At 40.3% G+C, this 27,355-nt stretch overlaps 1 protein-coding gene across 2 annotated transcripts in view; it reads left to right on the top strand.

Annotated features, from left to right (window-relative positions):
- Positions 1 to 6,822: 6,822 nt before the first annotated feature.
- MBOAT2 (membrane bound glycerophospholipid O-acyltransferase 2) overlaps positions 6,823 to 27,355 on the top strand; it is a 134,701-nt gene continuing 114,168 nt past the window's right edge. For both annotated transcript variants that reach the window (XM_012785725.3, XM_012785720.3), the window contains exon 1: positions 6,823 to 7,021. Coding sequence is in view for 1 of the 2 variants with exons in the window: in XM_012785720.3 (XP_012641174.1) it covers positions 6,947 to 7,021 (75 nt within the window). In the remaining variant the exon portion in view is untranslated. The remainder of the gene's footprint in view (positions 7,022 to 27,355) is intronic.

Here is a 27,355-nt window from a genome sequence, read left to right as displayed (position 1 = left end):
AACCATAAACACGTATGACATGCAGATTCCAGGGCCCTGACCTAGAAATTATGATTCTTTATGTGTTCACTTCTGCCTGTGGATCTGGGTTGTAAATAAGCATCCTGAGGGATTCTGACAAAGATGGTCCTGGGACCCCACGGAGAGCAATATCTTGTTGGGTTGTATCAGACATATTAATACTTGAGTTGATTTTATTTGTCTTTTAATTTATTTCTCAATGACACTCCAAAGAGAACAATTTTAAGTGCTCTCTCAGAGAAGTGTCTAGGGACCAGTAGCTGAATATATTTCGCACAAAGAGGAAGAGAGTAGCTTTATGCAGTAAGATCAAGTTCCTTGCTCCTGTCCTAGATAATGTAGGATAATTTCATTGGTTACCAGCTAGATGCTAACCAAAAACAGATAAGTATTTGTGGAATAAAGATGGTATTTAGAGAAGTACTTTACACAAGGGTGAAATCAAATGGTGCCTGGAATTTTCAAATTCATTAATCAGAGTAATAATTTTAAATGTGCCAAAAAGTAATACTGAACTCCAAATTATAAATTATGCATTCATTTGTTTAGTGCTTACCCGTGAAGTCCTGATGTAAATTACTGTTTGTCTTTTTAAAATCCTTTTCCTACTGTGTAGGTTGTAAAGACTCAGAATAAATACTGAAAGCTAAAAACAAAATAATCTAACCACAGTGAATTTCAGCATTTAAGAAGAAAAAGTTTTGCCATCCTATTTACTTTTATAAGTGCAAAACTCTATTAATGCTTTCAGGTGAGGTAGGCCAAGAATTTATTAAATCATTTAATGTCCCTCTTATACTCCACATCCCTCAGTGGTTTTTCTCCCTCTCAATGTGGAGGGATAAGCTGACTAAAGCAACAATTTGTTTTTAATGTACCCTTTTATCTGGTATGTGATACCTGTGATAAATATGATCACATACCATCAGATCTGTAAATCTTGCAATAATGGTGATGATGATGATGATGGATGTGATAATGGCTAATATGTTTTGAGAGCTTACAATGTGATAAGATATTAAGCGTATTAAATTACTTGAATGGCACAAAAAATCATTATTATTTGAATTTTATAGGTGAGAAGCTTGAGGCTCAAAGAAGTGAGGTAACTTGCCCAAAATCAAGTAAGTAGGTTTCAAATTTAGGCAATCTTATTCCAGTGCCCAAGTTCTTTAACCTAATGCTTTCTATAATCCTACCCACCCAATGCCTCAGAAAAGGTAAGGACAATATTTCAAATGGAGAAATACTCCCTTCGGGGGTATTTCCACCTGATTACATCTTCACTTGGGAAGTGGCAACCCAGTATTTATAAATTTAACTTTCATTGGGAGCATTTGGTATCTCTTTCAAGCTAGGTTTCCCTTTAATTTTAACGTTTTGGGGTTTTAATAACAACTGCCTTTTGATATACAGTATTTTAGGGCTAGGCCAGAATTTATACACAGAATCCCAAATAAGAGGGAATAACTATCTGCTTTCAAATGGAAAATAAATTAAAAGATAATTTGATGAAATCGAAACCAAGGCATTATCTGATTATAAGGCCATTCCTTAGCAGGTACCGCATGTTTAGCCAGAAGAGTCACCTGTCTTGGAGAGCAAGTTCTTTGGCAAGAGAACCAGTTAGATGTGGAAACCACAGGCTTCGTGGGTAGAGATGATTCTCGCTCCGAATTCTTTACTGGTTTGGGCTCTGGCATTGGTATTGTAATCTGTGGGCCAAAAAGCAGCATCTAACCAATGATAGTAATGGAGGAAGGGTTTAAGCAAAAAATATTGACGACAAAATATGCTGTTTACCCACAAAGAGGGACATCTGCTGAAAACGATGGGCGTCTGGGGACCACACAGAACCCTTTGGTGGGCTGGAGAATAAGCTCCAGCTTTTTCTTTGTTACAGAGCTGGCAAGAGAAAAGGGTTTCTGTGACTCCTCCCCCAGCAGCCAGACAAGGCTGTTTAGAAAAGCTGTAGTATGTCAACATCTATCAGGAAGGGGACTCGTCTTACAGTTATAAACAGAAAGAACCTGAAATATTAGGCAGAACGGAGAAAACGACACCTTCTTACCCAGTGCAATGCCCCAAATAGATGCAATAACTGCTGCTAATGATGATGGTGATTATGATGAAACCTGGGGTGGTTACAGGGCTTTATGTTTAGGATGTTTCATAATTTAGACACAAATACTATTATGCAAACATGAGTTTGTACTTTGTTTTTCTCTACCTAGGGATCAGGGGTTACAGATTGCATATTTATGTTACAGGAAATAAGCATGAAGGGGGTATTCTTTTAATTGAGATTTGACTCATTTACATAAAGATAAAAAAGCCAAATAAATCTATGAGGAAAATGAAATGTTTCCTCGAGATGTACAGGTATAAAACAGAAATCTTCACAGGCCACTGAGAAATAATAGACATTTTAAAGAAGGAAGATTGATTAGAGATATAATAAATTAGAGGTAGTTCTTACAATCTGTATAGCAACTAGAAAGCAATGCTATTCTCAAACCGATGAATAATAGTTTTGGTTGCATCTTTTAGCCAAAAAAACCTAGACTGACTGTAGGCTCCGGAAGATGGAAAAATTCCAGAATCATATAACTTTAGAGGAAGAGGGAATATTTGAAATCATTTAAAAATTTCCTAACATATACACAATGAAATTGAAGATAAGTGACTTGTTGTAATGGTCCATGTCAGTAGTAAAGCCAGAAAATAGTACAGCCAGGACTTCTCCCTACCTCTTGTTTAGCCTACTCTGTGATTTACTGATTCAACCGTGGTCGATCTTAAAGAGTGACATTTTCTATTCCATTTTTTGGTCTTAGGTTAGGGTAAGCTTGTAAGTGCTTAAAGATGCCAATCAGTTAACTGGGGTTGTTATGTGTATGGTTCAATGCCCTGCCTCATCAAAGTTATTCCAGGGTATAGGGGCATAGAATAGGCAAAATAATTGCCTAAGAGCTCTAATTTCATGACACGACCATTTTTATGAAACAAAAGCAGCTTGGCAGATCACTGATTTCTTCTGAGTGATTTATTCAAAGTTAGAAATAAGTTGAGAAGGGAAAATTTCATTTTAGCAAGCTTTAATTATCACAGACGTTTCAGGAGGCAGGGGTAATGAAGCCAGGGCAAGCACACTGCTACTCTGCCATCCTATTACAGTAACCGCTGCTCAGTGTTCTCATGCTTTGATCTGAGTTATCAACTCTTGTTAACAATGTGGTTGCTGTATTGAAATGCCTTTATTACTAGTTATTATTTCTCATACTAATAGTACTAATAGCTTTAAAAATAATTTAGCCTATTATTAATTTTATGCTCAGATTCACAACACTCCTATGAGATAGGACAAATGGTTACCATCATCCATATTTGATAATGTACAACTTAAGGCACAGAGAAGTTAAGCCAATTTCTGAAGCTCACAGCTACTTGGTGGAAAAGTTAGGGTTAGAGTTCAGGTCTTTTGACTTGTAGCTAACTTTCTTTCGTCTAGATATGTTCTTTTGGTTTTAACATTTAAAAAATGACCTTCCTTGGTACTTTTCTTTTAACACTTTACTCTCTCTGTTTTGCGAATATGACTTTCTTCTTTTGATTATAATCATCATTTCTTCTTTACAGCATCCCACACAGTTCCCTGAACATAGCAAGTACTCGATAAATGTCAATGTTTTTAAGAATTAAGAACATGAGAATCCCTTTTCATAGGGTGGATGCTATCTGAGGTAAAGACAGTGAGGCATTATGTATAATTAGTTCAATTCTTCCCCCTTTCATCTCCATTTAAGAGCTTCTGTTCTAATTAGCAGATACTGGTCAGAGGCCTACATACAATTTATGCTAACATCACTGAGTTATAAGCTGAAAATATTGGTTTCCAGTTTCTTCAATAAAAAACACGAAGATGTGGCACTTTTAATATGGGAAAAATTTTCAGAATTGTATTAAATTTCTTGGATGATTAATAGTATGTGTCAACTTGACTGGGCTAATGGATGCCCAGATAGCTGGTGGAACATTATTTCTGACTATGCCTTTGAACATACCAGAAGAGATTATCATTAGAATTGGCAAACTGAGTAAAGAAGATCCTATTTCACCATCGGGAGCTGACATCATCCAAACCGCTGAGGGCCCAAATAGAATAAAAAGGTGGAAGAAGGGTGAATTCAGTCTCTCTGCGGGAACTGGGACATCCATCTTCTCTTGCCCTCAGATATCGTTACTCCTGGTTCTAGGGCTTTCAGACACAAACTGAATTATACTATTGGCTCCCTTGGTTCTCAGGCCTTTGGGTCTGAACTGGAACTATACCACCTGCTTTCCTGAGCCTTCAGTTTATAGATAGCGGATTGCAGGACTTCTCAGCCTCCATAATTTTGACCCCAACTCTCATAATAAATCTCTTTCTACATGTCTATATATAATCCTATTGGTTCTGTTTCTTTGGAGAACTCTAATACAATATTTCTTAAGTTTTACCATGCACCAAGCATTGTTCAGAGCTCTTCATATAGGCGCACTTTTCTAATCTTATGATGACATATAGTGGTGGTGCCATTTTTATGCTCATTTTTATGTATGAGGAAACTAAGGCTTAGAAAGGTTAAGTAACTTCTCCAAGATCTTGTAGCTAATAAATAGCAGAGACAGCAAAAAACCCTGGTCTTGTTTTCATTCTAAGCTATTATTAATAGTTGCTATACTGTATTTTACCTGTAGCTTTATGATTTTTACACAGCTAAATTTTCCCAGATAGCTAAAATCTTCCCTATTCTATTAATAGGTATTAAATAATTGCATATAGTCACCCCCAAATAGAGACTATGTTCTATCATGTCCTACTAAAAAAAAATTCAGACTAAGGAAACTCTTTTTTGTAGATATTATTTGTTCCAGCTCAGAGATTGTATCTTTATGCTGCTTACTTTAGGTTGCAATATGTTCCCAACACCCACCTTTTAAGTTTTTAAAATGGTATTTCAATTTTTCCTTCAGTTTATATGTTCAGCCACCTGTACACTTCCTCTACACTCCTCTGAAGTGAAGAAAAGGAAAAAATAGTTTTTTTCTAAGATTACATTAACAGAAAGGTCCAGATTATTGGGATAATATATTTTAATAAGCAGCTCATTGAATAGGTTTGCTTTCTAATTGATTACAACTCTCATTGGAACACTACCCCAGGGGAATGATGGTCCTGTTTTTTTGATTCTTCCTTTTATCCTCTATTCTGTTTAGGCTGATAATCTACCAACCTAGGGTTAACTAATGGAAGAATATTAGGCAGGAAGAGATTGTACTTATTAGCTTCAACTGCCTCCTTTTCAGAGTCAGCTGAAGTCCACGACTGGTTTACTGAAGTGCATTTATATTTGTGCTGTCTCATTATTTAAGACGCTGGAATAGTCATCAAGTAAATGCTACACCTGACAGCTGATGGGAATTTCCAGATGGGTTTAAGTGTGAGGAATAAGAAGGCCTAGTGTTAACAGGTCAGTTCTGGATGTAGATTACTTGGATTCCAACTATTTATCAGCTGTGAGATCTTGGGCAAATGAAGTAAATTTTCTGTGACTCAATTTCCTTGACTGAAATTGAGGTACCATACTACCTATCTCATAAGGGAATCGCATGCGGTTAAATCCTCAATAAACGTTAGTTATTTCTACCAAAATTTCAAACTGTCAAATCCTTGAATTTTGAGCTCTCCTGATACTCTACTCTGGCATATTTGCTCTTTTAAAGTCTTCTGAACAAAAGTTGATGTTTGCATTTTCAAGATGCTCAAATGATTTACTTTTATTAAGTTTGGGGCAAATAGACTATATGACAATCCCCCCTCCCCCCGCCCCATTGAAGGCATGTGGACACAGAATTCAAGTTCGGAGAATGAGCTAAAGGTTGACCAGATGCTTAGAAATAACTTGGTTCAGGAGGTCTGTGGGACCTTTGATGACGGCAGCTGGCTATTAAAGAAAATAAACGTTAACACAGCAAAGGTGTGACCTGCTTCCCTGCCGCTCCCGCCTCCTGCAAGGCCCAGGTGGGGCTCGAGGGTGACGGAAGGGTCAGACCACACTGGAAGTGTCCTCAACTTTGGGCTTTTACACAGCACTCTCAAAGACAAAGGGATTTGTCAGCTAGATCACGTTTTTGGTCTGTAGTCCTACTGCTCCGAGCCCCCAGCTTCGTCCCCAACTTCCCCAGGCACTGGCTCCATCGCGTCCCTCACATCGCCCCTTTGTCTGGCCGCCACCTCGCGTCCCTTTGTTGTCCACTGTCCCTCCTAAAGAAGGGTAAGGGGGCCGCTACACTCTCCAGGGAGTAGAAATATAGGGGAAGGGAGGCAAAGATGCCCTCACACGCCCCCCACTCGGGAACGCGCTTCACGCCGCCGCAGGCCGCCCTCCGGCGGCGGCCCAGGCCCCTGGTCGGGGTCCTCGGCACGGGGGAGGGGCGCGGCGCGGCCGGCGCCCTCTGATTGGCTGCGGTCGTCGGGGCGCCGCGCCGCGATTGGGCCGTGGGGCTGTCTGGCGCGAGAGCGCGCAAGGTGGGGAGGGGGCGCTGGAAGCTGCTGGAAGTCGGGGGCGGGGGATGCGGCGGGGGCGGGGGATGCGGCGGGGGCGGCGGGGGCGGCGGGGCGAGGCGGGGCGTCGGCGGGAGGGGCCGCGCCGGTGCCAGGCGGTCGGGGGCGGCGGGCGCGGGCGGCCGGCAGCAGGCGGAGGGGAGGTGCGAGGCGGGCGCCGCCCCCGGCCCCTCCCCGGCCCTCCCCGCGCCGCTCTCCGACCGCGGGCGGCCCAGGGGCGGACGCGCGGCTGCATCCCCATCCTCGTCGTCGCCCGGCACAGCGCGAGCGGGCGAGCGGGCGGCCAGAGCGCGGCGGGCGGAGCGCCGAGGCCCGGCCATGGCCACCACCAGCACCACGGGCTCCACCCTGCTGCAGCCCCTCAGCAACGCCGTGCAGCTGCCCATCGACCAGGTACCCCGGGGCGCCCCGGCGTCTGGGGCGTCGCGCCCTCGCCGCCCCTCTCGGCTGCCGTGTCACCCGCCCGGCGCCCGGGAGGAGGGTGGGGGCTGGGACCGGGCGCCTGGGTGCCACTCTGCCCGCCTCCCTGGAAGGGAGGGGGCGGCAAGCCCGTTATTGTCCCGGAGCCCCTCGCTCCGGGCTGCCCCCTCCTCGGCGTGCGCCCGCGTCCTCCCCGGCCCTGGCGGGGGTGGGCACGGCGGCGGTGCAGGCGACAGCCCGCCGGGGACGGCTCTTTATCTAGACGTGCGCGAGTGCATGCTTGCCCCTGCCGTCCGCGGCCGCGGCGCTCCGACCCGGCGCCCGGGTCCCGGCGCCGCCCGCGGTGCACATGGGCAGGGGTGCAGACGGGGCGCGCAAGGCCGTGGCGCGAGGCCGGCGGGGGTGCCCTGCCCGCGCGTGGCGCCCGGCAGCCTCCGGAGAGGCCGATGCCTGGGTCCGGGTGTGAAGGGCGCCTCGGAGACGGCGTGGATGGGCGTGAGGGGCCGGCGAGGCTGAGGCGGTACCGCACTTTGGGGACAGTTTGCGCCGAAGTGTGGTTTAAGAGAAACCGAGAGGCAACAGTTTGGGGAAGGCAGAGAGGTGATGAGGAAAAGTCAGTGAGCGAATCCCAGGATTCTGCCTGAGAAAGTTGCAACCTTGTGGACCGAAACAGCCACCCTGCCTCCTCCTCCAGCCCTCCGGAACGCTTTGGACGACGTCTAGGGAAGGGTGGCATTTAAATGAGGCCAGTCGAGTTTGATTGTTGCCGGGGCCTAGGGATTACTGAGAAATAAACTGTATTGTGATGGGAAAAGCAGCGCCATTTTTATTCAGAAAAGAAAGTTTGGGAGTATTGTGTCGTGAGAGTGAGATTTAGGGGAGTTGTTGATGGGGTATATTTAGATAATGCCCTAGCCCCAGGCTAAAGGTAATTGGAAATTTTACTTGCAAATGTTTCTAGAGTACTTGATCTAAAAGTGTTTGTGCTTCACAAGGGATGTTGGTTCCCTGTCCTTGGCTCGGATGTGTTGCTGTTATTTAGTCTTCAGAGATTTCATTTATATATAATACAGGATTTCTCCATGTCCGGACTGCTTTTCATAACAGCAAGCTGGAAAGCTAACATTATGATACTAGCTGCTTTGTGCTTTACTGTTTTAAATAGACTTAAGTGTGTCAGAATTAAAACATTCTGCCTTCTGTTGAAATCTGAATTCTTTACTTATATTTCAGTCATAAGTTTTGGTTAATAAAGTACCTCCTCCCCCCCAGCATATCTTGAACAGTAGTTACAATGTATGTCATTCTAATAAAGTTCTAGTAGTGAAATTTAGCCTGTATTTTTAAGAAAATATTCTTCTGTTTATTAATAAAGATCAGAAGTTGGGGGTTTTTGTCGTCTCAGCTCTGTGGAGGATTCCCACTGTTTTCCAACCTGAAGTGCAGTGTGTGACCTTTTAGCGTATTACACCTCCGACTTAAATAGGTTGCTGTCAGTGTACTAGAATATACAGAGTGGGTATTTGTTAAAAAAATGTTCTTGCTGATGAGCAAGGGAGGCTTATTATACCTTTACATTTCTTTTTGAGAGACAGATACATATATTCTCTCTCTCTCTGCCATAGACATGCCCTTCCCTTACCATGATGAAATATTTTCCTTACTGTGCTAATAAAACCTTTTAATGTATATAATGCTTGTCACCTTTTAAAGTGACTTAATAATAGTGAACGCATTAAACATCTCAGCAATCCAGAGGAAGTCTTTTTCAGTACTGAAATAAGCAGGAGAATCAAGGGAAAGTGACAGGATTTAAAATATTTTTGACTTTCCTTCTTTATTGGCTAATGGCCTTAACTTGGTATGTTGGGGCTACTCTAAATTTGTATTGCCATGTATAACCCTGAATTTGTATACCCATTTGTATAATACAGTCATGTGCCACATAACGTTTTGGTCAATGTGGTACTGCGAATACAACAGTGGTCCTATATGGTTATAATGGAGTTGAAAAATTCCTATTGCCTAGTGATGTTGTAGCTATGGTAATGTAGCACCATGCATTACTCACGTTTTTGTAGTGATGCTGGTGTTAGCAAACCCACTCAACTGCCAGCTGTATAAAACTATAGCACATAAAATTATGTATAGTACATAATACTTGATAATGATAAGTATGTTACTTGTTTATAAGTTTATTATACTTTTTATTATTGTTTTAGACTGTATTCCTTTTGTTTATTAGAAAAAAGTAACCTGTAGAATAGCCTCAGGCAAGTATTCCAGAAGAAGGCATTGTTACCATTGGACATGACAGCTACAGCTCCTTGCATGTCATTGCCCCTGTGGACCTTCCAGTGGGACAAGATGTAGAGGTGGAAGATAGTGATATTGATGATCCTGACGCTGTGTAGGCCTAAGTTAATGTGTGTGTTTATGTCTTAGTTTATAACTAAAAAGTTTTTTAAGTAAAAAAATTTTTTAATAGAAAAAAGCATGTAGAATTAAGAATATAAAGAAAATATTTTTGTACAACTGTACAATGTGTGTGTGTTTTAAGCTAAGTGTTACTACAAAAGAGTTAAATTAAAAAATTTATAAAGTAAAAACGTGACAGTAAGTCAAGGTTAAATTAACCATTTATTATTGAAGAAAGAAAAATACTTTTTATAAGTTTATGTAGCCTAAGTGTACAGTGCTTATAAAGTCTACAGTAGTGTATAGTAACATCCTAGGCCCTCACATTCACTCTCCACTCACTCACTGACCCACCCAGAGTAACTTCTAGTCCTACAAGCTCCATTCGTGGTAAGTGCCCTATGCAAATATACCATTTTTTATCGTTTATACTGTACCTTTTCTATATTTAGGTATGTTTAGATCCACAGATCCATATCATTGTGTTACAATTGCCTAGAGTATTCAGTGTAGTAATATACTGTACAGGTTTATAGCCTAGGAGCAATATAGTTTAGGTGTGTAGAAGGCTATACCATCTAGGTTTGTGTAAATACAGTTGGTGATGTTCGCACCACAATGAAATTATCTAAGTATGGATTTCTGAGAACATATCCCCATCATTAAGCGACACATAACTGTATTTGAGTTGTTTTTCTTCTCTAAGTATTAATATTGGATTAATACCACGGAGGTCTTAACATTTCACAGTGACAATCATTTGTTTCTTTGAAGCATCTAAGAGTTGACTTTTTGTTGATGAAGCTCTTGGAATAAATAACAGCTCATTTTGTAAAATTAGATGAATAAATAGTCATTTAGCTATTTTAGAATCGAGCACAGTAAGACATTTTTATAACACATAAATTAGTCAAAATTAAGAGAAAACCTAAGAATTGGTTGTAATCAAATAGTGTGATTCAACAGGAAAAAGACAAATCAGGAAACGAAAGTGTAAAAATATAACTTGTTAGTATGTTAATTTGGTATGTGCTAATTAACAATGTTTTGAAAAATTAGGAAATTTGAAAAGCAGTTGTTTGATGTCATAGGAAGAAGAGGACTTCAGGGTAAGAAAAAGTTAACTTTTTTATTACTACAGTGAGTATAAGGATTTATGAAATGATAGAAACTATTGGTATGTGTGGTATATAAGAATGCACCTTGTAGAGCAAGGTAGCAGAGAAAGGAGGAAGTGTTTTGCAATAAGGCTGAGGCCGGTGAAGGAAAAGGAGCAAAAGATGTTGCTTTAGGCTCCTAGTTTGTTTAATCTTAAATGAGAATTCCAGACTGACCTTGAGGTAGCCATAGTATTTGTTTGGTAGGCCTTAAATTTAAATATAAAATCTATTATTGAGTGATGTTACCTGATGTTTTTTAAGACAAGAAGTCTAGCATCTGACCTTTCCCCTTTGTTGGCCTTGCTTTCCAGATGATGATTATTTCTAGGGTAAAGTTTATTAAAGGGATATATGGAGAGTGGGTTTTGAGGAAGGAATTGAACTAAGGGAGAGCAGTGCCAAGAAAAGGGCTTAACATGCTGTCTTGAAGATATCAGATAGCATTGAACATAATTGTGTTCTTTATTAGTTGCTGATGTGCAGGATTTTTTTTTTTTTTTTCCAAGACAGAGTTTTACCCTGTTGCCTGGGCTAGAGTGCAGTGGCGTCAGCCTAGCTCACAGCAACCTCAAACTCCTGGGCTCAAGAAATCCTGCTGCCTCAGCCTCCTGAGTAGCATGTGGCCACCATGCCTGTCTAATTTTTTCTATATATTTTTAGTTGGCCAATTAATTTGTTTCTATTTTTAGTAGAGACGGGGTCTCACTCTTGCTCAGGCTGGTCTCAAACTCCTGACCTTGAGCTATCCTCCTGCTTCGGCCTCCCAGAGTGCTAGGATTATAGGTGTGAGCCACCGTGCCAGCCATGATGTACTGGATTTTTAAGACTCCAAAGTGAGTACCAAAATGAAAGGAGAGAATATTTAAATGTCCCAAATCAACTTAATTTTTAGTGTTTTTTTCCCAGTCTTAACATATGATATGTTCTGTTACATTTGACTTGTCTAACACTGAGCTACCAGACTTTCCTGTCTTCCTCCCTCTCTCTTTCTGTTGTTTTTAACCATTTTCTGTCCATATTTCTTATGATGCTGTAATTACTACTAAGAAATTGGTTTAAATTTCCCTAGTGATATGATATCCAAGATGGCATACTTGGCAAAGGCCAGTTTAGGGATGAGTTTGGCCTGTATAGAGTCATTGAATAGCCCTGTTCTGGGGCATGGGTCATTGTTTTAGACATAATGTGCTGAACTCTTTGGGCAGGGAGAATCAAGATACTTTGAAAGGTTTGGAGGAGGAGGAAGAAGATGGTTGGGGGCAGGAGGAACTGTTATATTACTAGTCCTGCAAAGTCAGGTGATAATTATAATGCCTAACACTTTACAGCTTTCAAAGCTCTTTCACATACCTTATCCTCACAACACCTTGTGAAGTCAGGTAGAACTCATGGTATTTAGCTTCAGGTGTGTGTGTGTATAGTATTAAACATTTGAATGAAAAAGGTCAATTTTAGTTCATAGTCTTAACATGTGGCAAATATTTGTGGTAGATTGTTGTTTTAGATCTGGGCTGTCAACACATTTTTAGAGGGGGAAGTAGAGAGCAAGAACTTCCAAAGGCCCTTGAAGCCAACACTGAAGTGCTGGTGGTTATAGTTGAAATAGGAAAAATGGGGTGTGTTTGTGTGTGTGTGTGTGAGAGAGAGAGAAGTGTGGAGGCTTATGAAGTCCTTGTGTCCTTTTGGTCAGTTTATTGATCGACCTTTTCTGTATGCCTCCCCCTCCCCCCCACGGAAAAATTGTCTTCCATGAAACTTAGGGGCTGAACAGCAGGATGTGAGCGGTGGCGATGGGGGACAAGCAAAGCTTCACCTGTATTTACAGCCTTTGCTCCCCCATCCCTCTCATCACTGCCTGAATGCCTGTCTGTGCACTCCCCGACCCCATGTGGAAAGATGGTCTTCCACTGGTCCCTGGTGCCAGAAAGATTGGGGACTGTGGAGACAACCAATGAAGTGAAATAATGTGTTATGGAAAAGAGTAGTTTATTTAAAACATAACTACTTTAATCGTCCTACAAGTCTGTACCGTGATGAATCCCATATTATAGATGAAGGAATAAGTAAAGTTCTTAGTATTAAGCCATTTAAGAATATGACTTTTTAGGAGAAAAAGGTGAATTGCAGCAAAATAAGCAGATCAGAAGTTTATTTTAAACTTGCCATTTGAATACTCTAGGTTTAGGATGTAAATATTTAACTCATTTGTCTCTCCTGTCTGCTTTTTACACTCGTAATAAGTATCAGTCTTTATGAGAACTCTGGAGATACTGACACAGTCCGTGGTGGAAGATTCCTTTTAATCAGGAATGCATGGACTAAGAATCTTGAATCTGTATTTTAGGCCCTGTCAGTTAGCAATTTTAGATGTGCCACTTTACATAAATGAGTTTCCTCCTGTGTAAAATGTGTGTTGGGCTTAGCTTTAAAATTCTGTGATTCTGTGCTTGGCTTATTAGCTGATGAAGCTTCTCCAAATTCTTTTTGGACTAAGTTGGAGGGAAAATAAATGCAAATTTAAGGGAAAAAAGTGACTACTAAATTTTGAAGAAATTTTCCAACAGTAAAGAGTTGAGGCTGTGCGCGGTGGCTCATGCCTGTAATCCTAGCACTCTGGGAGGCCAAGGCGGGTGGATTGCTCGAGGTCAGGAGTTCGAAACCAGTCTGAGCAAGAGCGAGACCCCATCTCTACTATAAATAGAAAGAAATTAATTGGCCAACTAATATATATATAGAAAAAATTAGCCAGGCATGGTAGCGCATGGTGGACCTGTAGTCCCAGCTACTTGGGAGGCTGAGGCAGCAGGATCGCTTGAGCCCAGGAGTTTGAGGTTGCTGTGAGCTAGGCTGATGCCATGGCACTCACTGTAGCTCAGACAACAGAGTGAGACTCTGTCTCAAAAAAAAAAAAAAGTTGAAACTGCCTCTGTGTTTAATATGAAGCAACTAAGCAAAAAAATCACATGTCATGACAATTGCAGTTAATGCAGGTTTCCCTTATTCCATTCCCTTTATGAATAGGAAGTAGTAGGGTAGTGGTGTAGTGGAAACAGCATGATTAGGTCTGCAGCCAGACTTTGCCAGTCCTGTGCTGTTTGGCAAATTACTATATTTTTCTTTAAGTCCTCATTTTCTCATCTGTAAAATAAAGATGATAATAAATAGTACCTACTTGTAGGTTATTGGGAAGATTAAACACATAATCTACGTAAAATGCCAGGCTCCTAGGAGATGTTCATTGCACAGTCCCTTCCTTTTTACAAATTATGAAATATCTGGAATTTATTTATATTTTTATTTTGAGAAGTTAACATCTGTTCATATGTATTCCATTTTTAATCTTTAGGACTTCTGTTTTAGGAAGGGAAATACAAGGTTCAGGTTTAGACATAGGCCTGCACAGTGATTAAACTCGGATTAAAGTCTAGTTTTGAATTTGGAGTCAAAGTGGTTTTTCTCCTTCCTTGTTGCTTCAAAAGTTGTTTGTCTCCCTGCTTTTTTATCCTTCCTATATTACTGCCTCTGTAGGTACAGATAATCTTAGTTTCTGTTTATCGGGTCTGTCAGGGCTGACTTTCCAGGGAGATAATCAAAACAACTCAAACACAGTGGTTTTAACAGTTGGGATTCTACCATAATAGAACTTCGTAAGAGTCCTTCAAAATAAAGCAAGCCATAAATATGACCCTCAGCACAATGATCATTTAATGACGTTATGAATAACATAAGCGAAAGTAAAGTCAGGCTTTATTTTGTCAGTATGTTGGGTGCATAAAGGGGACAGGGCAGCTGATGTGTGGACAGACAGAATAAGGATTCAGGAGACCAGAACAGGCACCAAGGATGTTGCTTATCAAAATCATAACCATTCTTCCAAATCTGTATCATTGCACCTTGCATATGATTTTTTCCCAAATCTCATCTAATGGGTCTGCCTCCTTATTTGAGCTGCAAGAGCATTTTGGATTTGGCGCTGTTCTGCTTACTGTTATGTGTATCATTCAGGGTTCTGGTAGGAGATAGATTGAATTAGGTAACTAAGTGAGCCAGGTAACTTATAAACTATTTACAGTGTTTGTGCAGGTTTAGGGAAACCAGCAAGGAATAGTACTGTTTCCACACCAGCTGCACCAGCCCTAGAGGGGCAGAGGAAGGAAGGAACAGAACTCCAAGGGGGCAGCTAGTGGCAAGGCTGCTTGACAGGAGGGAGGAGCTGTGGCCTCCAGTTGAGAGGCTTGGTCAACCTGCAGTGAACCTGAGGGAGGGTGTGGGGGGAGAGAGACTTTTCCTTTTTGCTGATCTCCTGCTGAGCTCTGCTTCAGAGGACAAGTGGATGCTTTGGGGACACAGAATAGAGTGAAGAGTGGATCTGGAGGGACATTTAAATACTCTCCAGAACATTATGATTACTACGATACTACTCATTTCTCTATGAATACAAATAAAAAACCCATTGTCAGGCTCCTTTATGCATATTCTCATCTGTCTCTTCCCAGTCATACCTTTTGAAAGAATAGTTGGCTTGCTATGCCCATTTTTCTAATTCCAGTTCTTTCTTAAAACCATTGTAAGCATGCTTTTGCTTCTGGTACTAAAAGCCAAATCCAGTGGCAAACTTTGAGAAATACAGTACTAGTCAGTTACTTCCTTGCTTAAAAACTTTTCACAGCTTCCACATTGCTTGTGCAATGCTTTTTGAAGTGTGGCTCTGAAATCACTTATATCAAAAATCACATGGGATTATTAAAAATGTGCATTACTGGGCTCTGCCCAGACTTAATGAGGGCCAGGAAATCTGCATTTTTGATGGTGCTTCTATTAATACTTTCCTCCATTCCCCACCACTGTCACAGGTAGAGAGAGGCCTTGACCAATTTTTTTTGGCTGTTCATATTAAAGCTTATTAAAATGTGAGATATTTTATTTTTTTATTTTTTATTTTTTTAAAATGTGAGATATTTTAAAAAAATGTTTGCATTTAACAAATTAACCCCCACAATATAATGAAGTGTGATTGTGCTATTGATAATATAGTCACAAGATTTGGGAAAAATAAAATTCATAGTGCACTCTACCCTAGGCAGTATGACCTTGAAATAGGACAAGTTTTTAGTTGAATGATGTACACATCTCCTTTCGGTCCGGTCACTGTATCTCTTGTGACTGACTATATGTATAATCTCATGTGTAGAAAATGTCAGCAGTCTAAATATGGAGTCCTTACTGAATGTGATGTCTGAGCCAAGTGGTCCTTTTGGCCTGCCCTGTAAGAGGCCCTGCTCCATCCCGTTCTCCCCCCCCTTTTGTTTTTAGTTGAAATGTGATAATTGTACATATTTATGGGATATAGAGTGATATTTCAATACATGTATGCAATGTGTAATGATGAAATCAGGATAATTAGCATCTCCATCACCTTAAACATTTATCATTTCCTTGTACTGGGAACATTCAAAATTCTGTTTTGTATCTTTTTGAAAGTATTCAATAAGTTATTGTTAACTTTAGTCACTCTGCAGTGCTATAGAGCACTAGAGCTTAGTCCTCCTATCTAGCTGTAATTTTGGACACATTAACCAACCCTCTCCCTATCCTTCCTTCCCCCTATCCTTCCCAGGCTCTAATAACCACTGTTTTACTCTCTGTTTTAATGAGCTCACTTACTTTAGCTCCTGCATGTGAGTGAGAACACTCGGTGGCCTGTTTCACTTAACATAATGTCGTCCAGGCTCATCATTGTTGCCACAAATGACAGGATTTCATTCTTTTTTATGGCTGAATAGCATTTCATTGTGTCTATATACCACATTTTCTTTATCCATTCATCTGCTAATGGACATGGTGGTTGATTCCATATCTTGACTATTAATAGCACTGCAGTAAACAAATGTGTGGGTATAGATACCTCTTCAACATATTGATTTCCTTTACTTTGGATACATACCCAAGAGTAGGATTGCTGGACGATATGGTAATTCTGTTCTTACCATGAGCTTTGAGAACGCTGTCTGATAGGCTTAGAATCTAAAGGGTGGCTTATGAAACCCTCCACCCCCACAGACACTCACACTCTTTCCAGACATGCAAAGTAAACTGCCCAGAGCCATGTGTGTGGAATTGTGAGCTGGATTTAAATCCTGGCTTGCTGCTGCTTGGAGTACTTGCATACTCAATTATTTAAAGTTTTCCTGAATACATTTTCCTACCTTTTAACTCCTTCCCTTTGATTAAGCTATTTCTTCTGCCTGAAATCCCCTCTGCCCTTTTTGGCCTGGTAAATCCTTATTTTTCAATATTCAGCTAACATCTGTGCCTTCTTGATGAAGTGTTTTAAGATTTGTCACATCCTTTCTTATCTTGGGTGTCTTGCATGTATAATATGGCTGTACATGCTGCACAAACATACTCTTCAGTGTGTATAATACTTCTACCTCAGGCTGCAAGCATTCCAGGTGGGCTGATAACTTGGAACCCCTTCAAAGGGCTGTTTCTTACATCTTGTGCAGCATTTCAGGATAATGAGGCCAGTGCTATGGGGAAGCACTGAGAGAAGAGATACGACTGGTAGTCCTACTCTGCCTCACACCTTGGCTCTGGGCTCTAACGCGCCTGTCCCGTTTCTGCAAAGCAGAAGGCCAGTGTCATCCTGATCTGTCTTTCTTAGGAAGGAGTTAATGGGAACATTTCCTGTGGGGTCCTTGCCACTTTCCACTGGCTTCTTGTCAAATGTGAGTATCCTTCCAACTCCAGGAAGCAGTGGTACTAGAATCTTTGCTTGGCCACCCCTTTGGTTAGGGCCTTTGTATCACTTGCCTTCTGCCCTCTCCCACTTCAGTCTGCTGTGACAGCATCTGGAGCATTTAATTTTGTAAGTTTCCTTACCAGGCTATAAATTCCTTAAGAATAGGGGCCTCCTCTTACTCATCTCTGTATCCCTTCTGCTTAGGGCCATTCTTGGCATAGAGTATGTGGGACTAGAGTGATGACGACATAGACTGGCTTAAATTCTGTCACTTGTTAGCTGTGTGCTCTCAGCAAGGTACTGACCTTTTGTAAACTTCAGTTTCCTTGCCTATAAAATGTGGCACGTAGTAGGCCACACCCAGAGAGTGTGGTTATCATTGAGGAGATGATGCCAGCAGAGGGCAGAACAGGTGCTTTGGGTATTATGGACTGTTTAGTACTTTTCCAGGGGTTGGGGAAGACACGGTATTGTATAGGACTTCAGCCCATCCCTCAGATCCTTCAGGATCGAGTAGAGCATTTTCAGTCATCTATTTTACGAGTATTTTAATGTCTAGTGTACTCTAGACGGTGTGTAACAAACCTACAGGGCACAACAAGGAAAGTGACTGCACTCCAAGGCAGTGATTTTTGAACTTAAAGCACTGCAGGCCCTTGGAGTGGGTAGCCTGGTAGAGAGGCAGGTTCTGGCTGAGGGGGTTAGGAAAGCCAGGTTCTAAGGGGTGAGGTCTGGTGAGGTGGTTGGGCTGAGTGCTTCCAGGGGTCTTTTCCTGGGAACTCTGTACTTTCCCCATCTTCCACTGGCACTCATGTTCTCCTGGGCTAGACGGCAAATTGGAGGCCAGGGAATCTGTGGAGGCCCACTTCGCTGGCTGAGGAGCTGCTCGGCTGACTGAGCTCCCAAAATCAGGTTTTAGTCACTGTGACATACTTTCTCTGGCAGCTAGTCTGTGTCTCTTACTGGCTGTGGAGCCTTGAACATTAAGATGCCTACCAAAGGAGAGCACAGCAGATGTCTCTTAGGTAGAAGTAAGTGATATAAACCTTTGTGGCTGGCTTTTATTTTCTTCAAGTAGATTACTTGAAAGGCTGATTCAAAAAGAAAGGAAGATAACTATGGGGGAGGTACCAGTGTTTTCAGCTAAATGATTACAGTGTTAGGTGATAAGGGGTAGTTGGAAAGAGAAGCTTTATCAGTGTTTTCTTCAAGAGTTTCAGATGAAAGAAGCCTTTAGATTACACAGTTGTCTTTATCCATAAAGAACAAAGGACTGCCACTTTTAGTGTCCCGCCCCTTCCCCTTTAGTAGGGCCTTCCAAAAAGATTCTTTTGGAATATCTTCCCATCCCCCATGTCTTCTAGCTATCCCATCTAATCCAGGGCAAGCCTGGCTTTTGGCCAACAAAGGACTGCCACTTTTAGTGTCCTGTCCCTTCCCGTTTTTAGTAGGGCCTTCCAAAAAGATTCTTTTGGAATATCTTTGCATCCCTCATGTCTTCTAGCTATCCCAGCCAATCCAAGGCAATCCTGGCTTTTGGCCAACAGCAGGTGAGTCATCAGCAGATCCTCCCAGGGCTGCTCAAAGGAGCAGGTAAACTAGTGTCCTGAAGGAGTGAGGAATGCTCTGCTGAGCCAGGGGGCTGTCCTGCTGCCAACCAGATGCACCACACTCCTGGAAAGTCCCAGGCCTCTCTTCGTCCAGCTTGCCTTGCTCCTGTCTAGGCATTGGACAAAATGTAACACTGTGTTAATCCGTAATTCTGTATAAACATTTTTAGGTTTTGCAGATTTTCTGTGCCAGACTAGGTGTTCATGGAAGGTCAGAGTTATAGATAACTTATAATTTTATATATATTTAAATTGTTTAGTTACATGTACAATGTATATTAAAATAAAATAGATAGCTACCTGCTTATACAAAGAAAAAATTCTGACTTCTTTTCTTTCTGAAACTAAATTATAGGTAGAACTATAATACATAGTGAAAGACATCCAAGTGATACTTACCTCGTTAAAACTGAATGGCGAGAGGGAGGCTCTGCCTTTTGCAAAACCACTAGTTTCAAAACTACTTGTCTACTGGGTGCTCAATAAATAGTAATTAAAATTGAATGCATCTAATTTAATGATATTACATTTTAAGATGTACAGACCTGCAGTGAAGGTCTAGAAATTAATTGTATGGATGTAAAATTGCCTGAGACTAGCAATTTTTTTTTTTTTTTTAGAGAAACAGGGTCTTGCTTTGTCGCCCAGGCTAGAGTGCAGTGGCACAATCATAGCTCATGCAGCCTTGAACTCTTGGGCTCAAGTAATCCTCCTGCCTCAGCCTCTGGAGTAACTAGGACTACAGGTGTGCACTAGAGCACCTGGCTAATTTTTTATTTTTTTGTAGAGACGGGTTCTCCCTGTGTTGCCCAGGCTGGTCTTAAAGTCTTGGACTCAAGCAATCCTTTGTCTCAGGCTTCAAAAGTGCTGGGAGTGCAGGCATGAGCCACTGTGCCTGGCCCAGCAATATATTTTTATCAATAATCCTTGAGAGTTTTTGTTTATTGTAAGATGTTGCTTAGCTGACCAGATCATAGGGTTAAATGAAGTAGCTAATGCCAATATTAAATCCAAGTTCAAATGCCTAGAGGGTGCTGGGCAAGGAACATAAATGAATATAAATGCAGATGCATTCATTTTCTGAGGTGTGGACAGCATGACCATATTAAAAGTCCATGCCTAGTCTAAAGGGAATGCCCCCACTCACTTTTGCTAATGGCTATAAAGGAATGTTGACTTGGTACTGTTGAAGCTGATTTTTCAAGGGAAGATGGAAATCTGGATTTTTTTTTGGTGAAATTAGGATTTTTAAAACTTTGGCCAAAATTTTAAGTTTTCATTTTTTGAGCCCTAACAACATACCTAGGCCAGATTTAGCATATTGGCCACCAGAAATTAGGCAGCAGTATCTAGTAAAGTTTATGATGGTCAGTCCAATCTGAAGTATGCTGTTCTGTCCTGAGACTTAAAAGGAATGTTAACAAATGAGATTATAATCAGAGCAGGGCAATGAGGTCTATAGAATGCTTGGAAGCCATGTCAGGCAGTTGTTGAAAATGCATTACTTAAAATTTAGTAATTGTATCCTTAAATTGGCCAAGGGTTTCCAATTAAATTTTATCTGACTAGTTCTTTTCATTTGGGGAGGATCACATCTTGGCAATAATCTTGAAAGTTAATACCTCATTAAAGTGGAAGGTTGGAATTTCATATTATCATTTTATTCTTTTTGCAGACCCGGTATTACTGTTATTAATTTTTCTATATTGTCAAGACTATTTTATGGTGTGAGGCATTTAAATAAAATAAGTCTACCTAATGGGGAATAAAGTAATACTTGGAAAAGTCTTAATTATTAAGCCCCTGTCAATATATTCTAGAGTATATATTGATTTTTGGCCACACTGTTTCATCTTGTGATAACTGTTCAGACTTGGGAGTTTAATCTTCAGCATGCTTTGCTGTGAGTGTTAGCATGCCTTTTCTAATACTAGGACTGACACAGCTGTTCATATTAGCTACATCCCAAGAATAGAAGTGTCAGAGATTTTTGGTGTCTGAGGAGAGCCAAGAAGATGAAGGTAGAGGAATGTTTAGCTGGTACTTAGTATCTTTGGAGATAGTTAAGGGGTCCTTAGTATAAGATATCCTGGGTGCTATAATTGTAGTCCCTGAACATTTCCTGTGTGATGAGACTAGTTACGTCTTTGCCTTTTGTTCTTGGAAAACATTTTTAAAGGCCAAATTTCCAAATTTACCAAAGAATATATTTTTAAAGCCAAAATTTCCAAACATTGAGCTTCAGCCTTCCATTACACTTGAATGAAAATTCTGATATACTAATCAAAATTGAAGAGTGGAATTTTAGATATTGTTGAACTGTATGTATTTTTCAATTTTTGTATGTATTGGAGGGATTCATTTCTAAAGATATAGTTTCTTTTTAAGGTATAGAAAATATAAATTAGGCCGGCGTGGTGGCTCAAGCCTATAATCCTAATACTCTGGAAGGCCAACTCGCGCCGATTGTTTGAGCTCAGTAGTTCAAGACCAGCCTGAGCAAGAGCAATATCCCATCTCTACTAAAAATAGAAACAGATTAATTAGCAAACTAAAAATATATAGAAAAAATTAGCCGGGCATGGTGGCACGTGCCTGTAGTCCCAGCTAATGGGGAGGCTGAGGCAGTAGGCTAGCTTGAGTCCAGGAGTTTGAGGTTGCTGTGAGCTAGGCTGATGCCACCACAGCACTCTAGCCAGGGCAACAGAGTGAGACTCTGTCTCAAAAAAAAAAAAAGAAGAAAATATAAATTAATGGAGAAATATGTTGTTCCAAGATTTTTGGCATAGACTCAGACTTCATAGGACTCTAAAGTAATTTTTTTTTTAAGGAATATTACATTGGGTAGGAAACACTGAGTAGATTTAAAAAATTCTACTTAAGAGTATTACAGATGAAATAATGTTGGGACCATTTCAAAAAAGACAAAATACACTAGAATAGTGCTGAGAGGCTGGTCTTAGTTTGTTTTCCTTTTTGTATTAGTTTTATTGAAAGTAGAAACTGCTAGAAAATAATGTAAATATTAAACTAGTTTTCATTATTTTGTCCCCTATTTCCAGATTTGACTAATGAATGATATTGGAGTTTTAGCTCTTATAAAAAGGAGGAGAAAGGTAGTACAAGTCAGCGTGCTTTGGCTAGGTTGGTAACATGGGTTAGCAAGTAAATTAGCTGTCTTTGTTATTCAGTAAACAGTGTTACAGGGTTAGGTATGAAAAATGAAAGCCAGATGCTTTATTATTGTAAGATTGTTATCAAAATCAAGACTCTTCTCTGAAACTTGGAATCAAGTAAGCTATGTAGCAGTAGTATAGAGGACAAACCTTAAAAAACTTGGCATCATTCTGAGAATTGTAGAATTAGAAAGTTTTATAGTCAATGTTGGTGATTGTAGAACTTTTTTTTAAAAGGAAACTTGATGGGTTATTGGAATCACTTTAGATGTTGGGAATTACCATTTGGTAGTAAAGATAGAAAGGGATAAGTAGGTATTGTTTATTGAGTGTATAGTATAGGCCAGATCTTCATTAGGCCCTGGAGAGCTACAAAGATGGATAAGAGCTGGTTCTTGCTCTTGAGCTTCTAGTCTAGTGGGAAGAGAAAGACTGATAAATACTAATATTTACAGTGTGTAAATGTGTGTCAGAAGACAAATATGTTGGGATTATTTTGGATAAGGCTGCTGCAAGAGAAAGTCCCAACAATAAGTCAGTGAATTTAAGATGATAGAAGTTTATTTTTCTCATATAATGGTTTTTGTGTACAGTTTCACTTTCTGTGGTCAACTGTGGTTCATGTTATTAAATGGAAAACTTCAGTTGAGTGAGACAGACACCACATTCACATAACTTTTGTTATAGTATATTGTTATAATTGTTCTATTTTATTGTTGTTGCTAATCTCGTACTGTGCCTAATTTATAAGTTAAACTGTACTGTAGGTATGTACTTATAGGAAAAAACAGCATACCAGGGCTGTCCAGAAAGTATCCAACCACGTTACAGTTCTCATGATATTAACAATGTCTGGATACTTTCCCAACAGCCTTCCTATACTAGCTTGTATACTAGTTCCGTGCTCTCCATGGTTTCAGGCATTCTCTAGAGGGGGAGGGTCTTGAAACATACCCCCCCTCCCCCCTACAGATAAGAGGGTACTATTGGAAGTGGTCCATATCAGCAGGTAGTTCTGCTTCATAGGGTCGTGCAAAGACCTATATTCCTTTTGATGCTCTGCTCTGCTACCTGCAGTCTTATTGTTATCAGCCTGGTGGAGCCTGGTAGGGCATTGTTCTTTCAGCTTGAGCTTGGGTGAATTTCTGATTTAGTAGGTCTAGGTTGGAGCCTGATAATTTGTGTGTCTAAAAAGTTCACAGGTGATGCTATTGCTGAAGAGTTTCAGTCATCCAGCAGGCAAGAAGGATAAAGAATTCCTATGGTCATAGGTTGTTGGCTAGGGAAGGCACATATGTATCACTTCTGCTCACGCCCCTTTTTTGAGAGGTTTGTCATGTGGCCCCAGGTCACTGCAAGGAGATGGGTTGGGGTGAGGGTGGAGGGCAGCTAGGAAATGTAATGTATCTGGAGCCATGCCCAGCTATAGTTCTGTTACAAGGGAGGAAGGAATAGGACAGGTTGCACCACACTCTGCAATCTTCTAGGGAAAAACAACTGTAATTGGTCAGGGGGTTGGATTGCTCAGGGCAAAGTAATGTTCGAGCTGAAATCTTGAAGGATAAATTTTCCTGGAATCCCAGAGCAAAAGTATAACTTCTAGTTAAGAAAACAGTGTTTGCAACGTAGAGAAGGAGTAGGCTTACTCATTCAGTATTTATTGATTGCCAGGCTTTGTGCTAGGCCTTGAATTTCAGAGAGCAGAGGGTAGAGTGGGCAGGGTTAGTGAATTAAAAAAAAAAACATGTTTCATGCATTAAGATTATGGTGACCAAGGTCATGGGTTCAGGAGTCAGCCTATGTTTAAATTGTGGTTCTATCACTTAGCATCACTTACAAGCTGTGTGAGTTACTTGAGCCTCACTTTATCTGGACATACAGCATAATGAGTATTCTGTAAATGTTAGCTATGGCTGTCATTGTACCTTTTGTGCATACTACTCCTGTGAAATGAAATTTTCTCTGCTAAATCTCTGGTAGGTGGCCATTTGGTTTCTACTTGAACATTTTTGCTGAAGCAGAATGTATTCCCTTTATTAAGGCAGCCAGTTTAATTTCTGGATAGTTGTAGTTATTAGACAGTTTGTCATCTAGGTGTTTGTAAACTTCCTGGAATAAATCAGAAGTGATCTGAATAAACCCACTTTTTCATGATCAGTTTTTCTTTATTTATTTTGAGATAGGATCTTGCTCTGTCACCCAGGCTAGAGTGCAGTTGTATGATCATAGCTCCCTGTACCCTCAAACTCCTGGGCTCAGGTGATCTTCCTGGCTCAGCCTACTGAGTAGCTGGAACTACAGGCATGCACCACCATGCCCAGGTAATTTTGAAAATTTTTTGTAGAAACAGGGTCTCGCTATGTTGCTCAGACTAGTCTTGAACTCCTGGCCTCAAGTGATCCTACTGCCTTTGCCTCCCAAAGTGCTGGGATTGCAGACTTGAGGCACTGTGCCTGGTCCATGGTCACCTTTTAGAAAATTGGAGACTTCCCATTCTTTTTTAACATGGTTGGCTTATGAAGAATTGCAGATTAGTACATTAGGCACCAATACCCACAAATCTTCTAATACGGACTTCATGGGCTCATGATGAACATTTATAGCTCTCATGGGATGGTGTAGCCCTACATCTTGAAAAGCTCACTTTCCAAGTGTTGCCCTCTTTTGAGTTTTGCAGTGTTGATATACTTGTTTGAAGATTTATTGCTTTTTGCCTCTGTTATTTACTAAAATGTACTTAAAAAATAAAATTGCTGATTTAGTAATAAGCATGTTCTCATAAATAATCCCGTTGAGAAAATGATAGAAACTATGAGGCATTCCCAAATATCACTTCTTTAGACTCAGAGGACTCATTTTACTTGAGATGGCTGATTGTGTGTTAAGGTGTCAAAGAGTATATAGCTGAAGAACATGTGTGACATGCTGGAAATGTGTTATTGAAGATTTTTGTTCTTGTTTTTTTGAGACAAGAGTCTCACTCTGTCCCGCCAGGTAGAGTGCAGTGGCATCATCATAGCTCATTGCTGGCTTAAACTCCTGGGCTCAAGTTATCCTCCTGCCTCAGCCTCCCAAGTAGCTGGGACTATAGGCACCCGCCACCACATCTGGCTATTTTTTTTCTATTTTTGGCACAGATGGGGTCTCACTCTTGCTTAGGCTAGTCTTGAACTCCTGACCTCAAGTGATCTTCCCGTCTCGCCTTGGCTTCCGCTTCCCACAGTGCTAGGATTACAGGCCTTGCCTGGCCTAAAATTGTATTTAAATACGAGTTTATCAAATTATATTTGTGGTCATGGGTCTAATGGCTGAGTGTTAAAAACAACATTGAGTTAAAGCTGAATATCATCCAGATAAATCCCAAAGATTTCTTTGTCTTCAATTCCTGAAAATGATTTGACAGTGTCCTCTAATCATTTCTGCAAATGTTTGTTTCTCTCTATTGAGTCAAAACAATAGCTATCTTCCCCAAACATTCTAAGACTTGATTTTAGGTTTAGTGAGTACAATAGTTGTGTTAGATACCCCGGTTTTCTTTTTATCTTCATACTCCTTATATATATTTATTATGTATGATTCATTATGAATAGTATATGTGAGTTTAGGGTTTTTTCTCCTTGTGAAATTGAGATGGCAAAGCTAATTACTCTGCTTTTAATTCATTCTCAGAAGATGTGTAGCTTTTTTTTTTTTTTTTTTTTTTTGAGACAGTGTCTTACTCTGTTGCCTGGGCTAGAGTGCTATGGCTTCAGCCTAGCTCACAGCAACCTCAAACTCTGGGGCTCAAGTGATCCTTCTGCCTCAGACTCCCGAGTAGCTGGTACTACAGGCATGTGCCACTATGCCCGGCTAATTTTTTCTATATATTTTTAGTTGTCCAGCTAATTTCTTCCTATTTTTTTAGTAGAGATGTGGTCTTGCTCTTGCTCAGGCTGGTTTTGAACTCCTGAGCCCAATCTATCTGCCGCTTCAGCCTCCCAGAGTGCTAGGATTACAGGCGTGAGCCACTGAGCCTGGCCAGGTGTGTAGCATTTGCAAATAGAGTGTCTACAAAAGGCCATTTTTCATGACTTAAATAGAACTAAATAACTAAAAATCAAATACAGTTCTTAAAGTTAATTTTTTTAAGTTAGTATATGAAATTATTTAGAAGTGAAATAATCTAATCTTTTATTGTCTTTAAAAATACTTGACTCAAAGGATATAATGTTCTTCCTAAACTTACCATATAAATGAACCCTTTATAAGTACTCATTGACTCATTTGTTTCCCTGTTAATAGTTTTTATACTCATCAGTTATTATATTATCTTACACTTATAATAAAAAAGTTTATATTTTAACTAATAGAACATTAAGATATAAATCATATGACTGATTTTCACTCCAAGTTAAATGTAGAATACTTCTCTATATGTATTTGAAAGTTAATATTCATAGCTTAATAAATATTAATGACATGCATTGTTTGTATTATTGTGTGTTATTTCGATGGTTAGAAATGATGATATGTTAGGTTGTCAAATGATAACTGATCTCCACAAGTTTAGGAATGCCATAATATAAATGATCAGGAAGGAGGCATCAGGCTATTTGGCCTTTTGAAGGCCAAGACCCCAAAGAAAGCAAAACAGTGGATTTGGGCTGAGTAGCTGAGGGCAGAGCCAAACTTCAGTTCTTCTGTAACTTAAAAACATGAGGTGAAATTAGGTATTTTATAATATTTGTGTTGTTTGGGAGCTGATTTTTCTTTGTAACATGTAAGTATGTTTGACGTTTGTGCATTTCCAATTTCATTTGTGTTTTCACTAATGTATTATATGTACCCTAGTAGGGAACTGAATTTGGTTTGTGTATTTTGTATCTGATTTGGAAAGTAATACATCTTCATTGTATAAAATTTCTGAAATATAAACATATATACATATGAAAACTTAAAGATCACCTGTTATTCTTCAATCCAGAGGCAACTTTTGTTTAGAGAGAGAGTGTATTGTAACAGAATTGGACACATACTGAATTGCAAATTTTTGTAACCCACCCACTCATATTGTGTGGAAATCTAGAGCACATAAAGAGGCCACGTGTAGGTGTTTGAATCTGTAGCCCCAGGTGAGATCTCAGATGGCAGCCAGCATCAGCTGTCTGGCATGTGAGTGAGCAAGCCTTTAGATAATTCCAGTCTGTGGCTGATGCCAAGTA

This window comes from Microcebus murinus, chromosome 3 (genome assembly GCF_040939455.1).
Source record: "Microcebus murinus isolate Inina chromosome 3, M.murinus_Inina_mat1.0, whole genome shotgun sequence".
Lineage (NCBI taxonomy): Eukaryota > Metazoa > Chordata > Mammalia > Primates > Cheirogaleidae > Microcebus > Microcebus murinus.
This window is presented reverse-complemented; position numbering and strand designations above follow the sequence as displayed.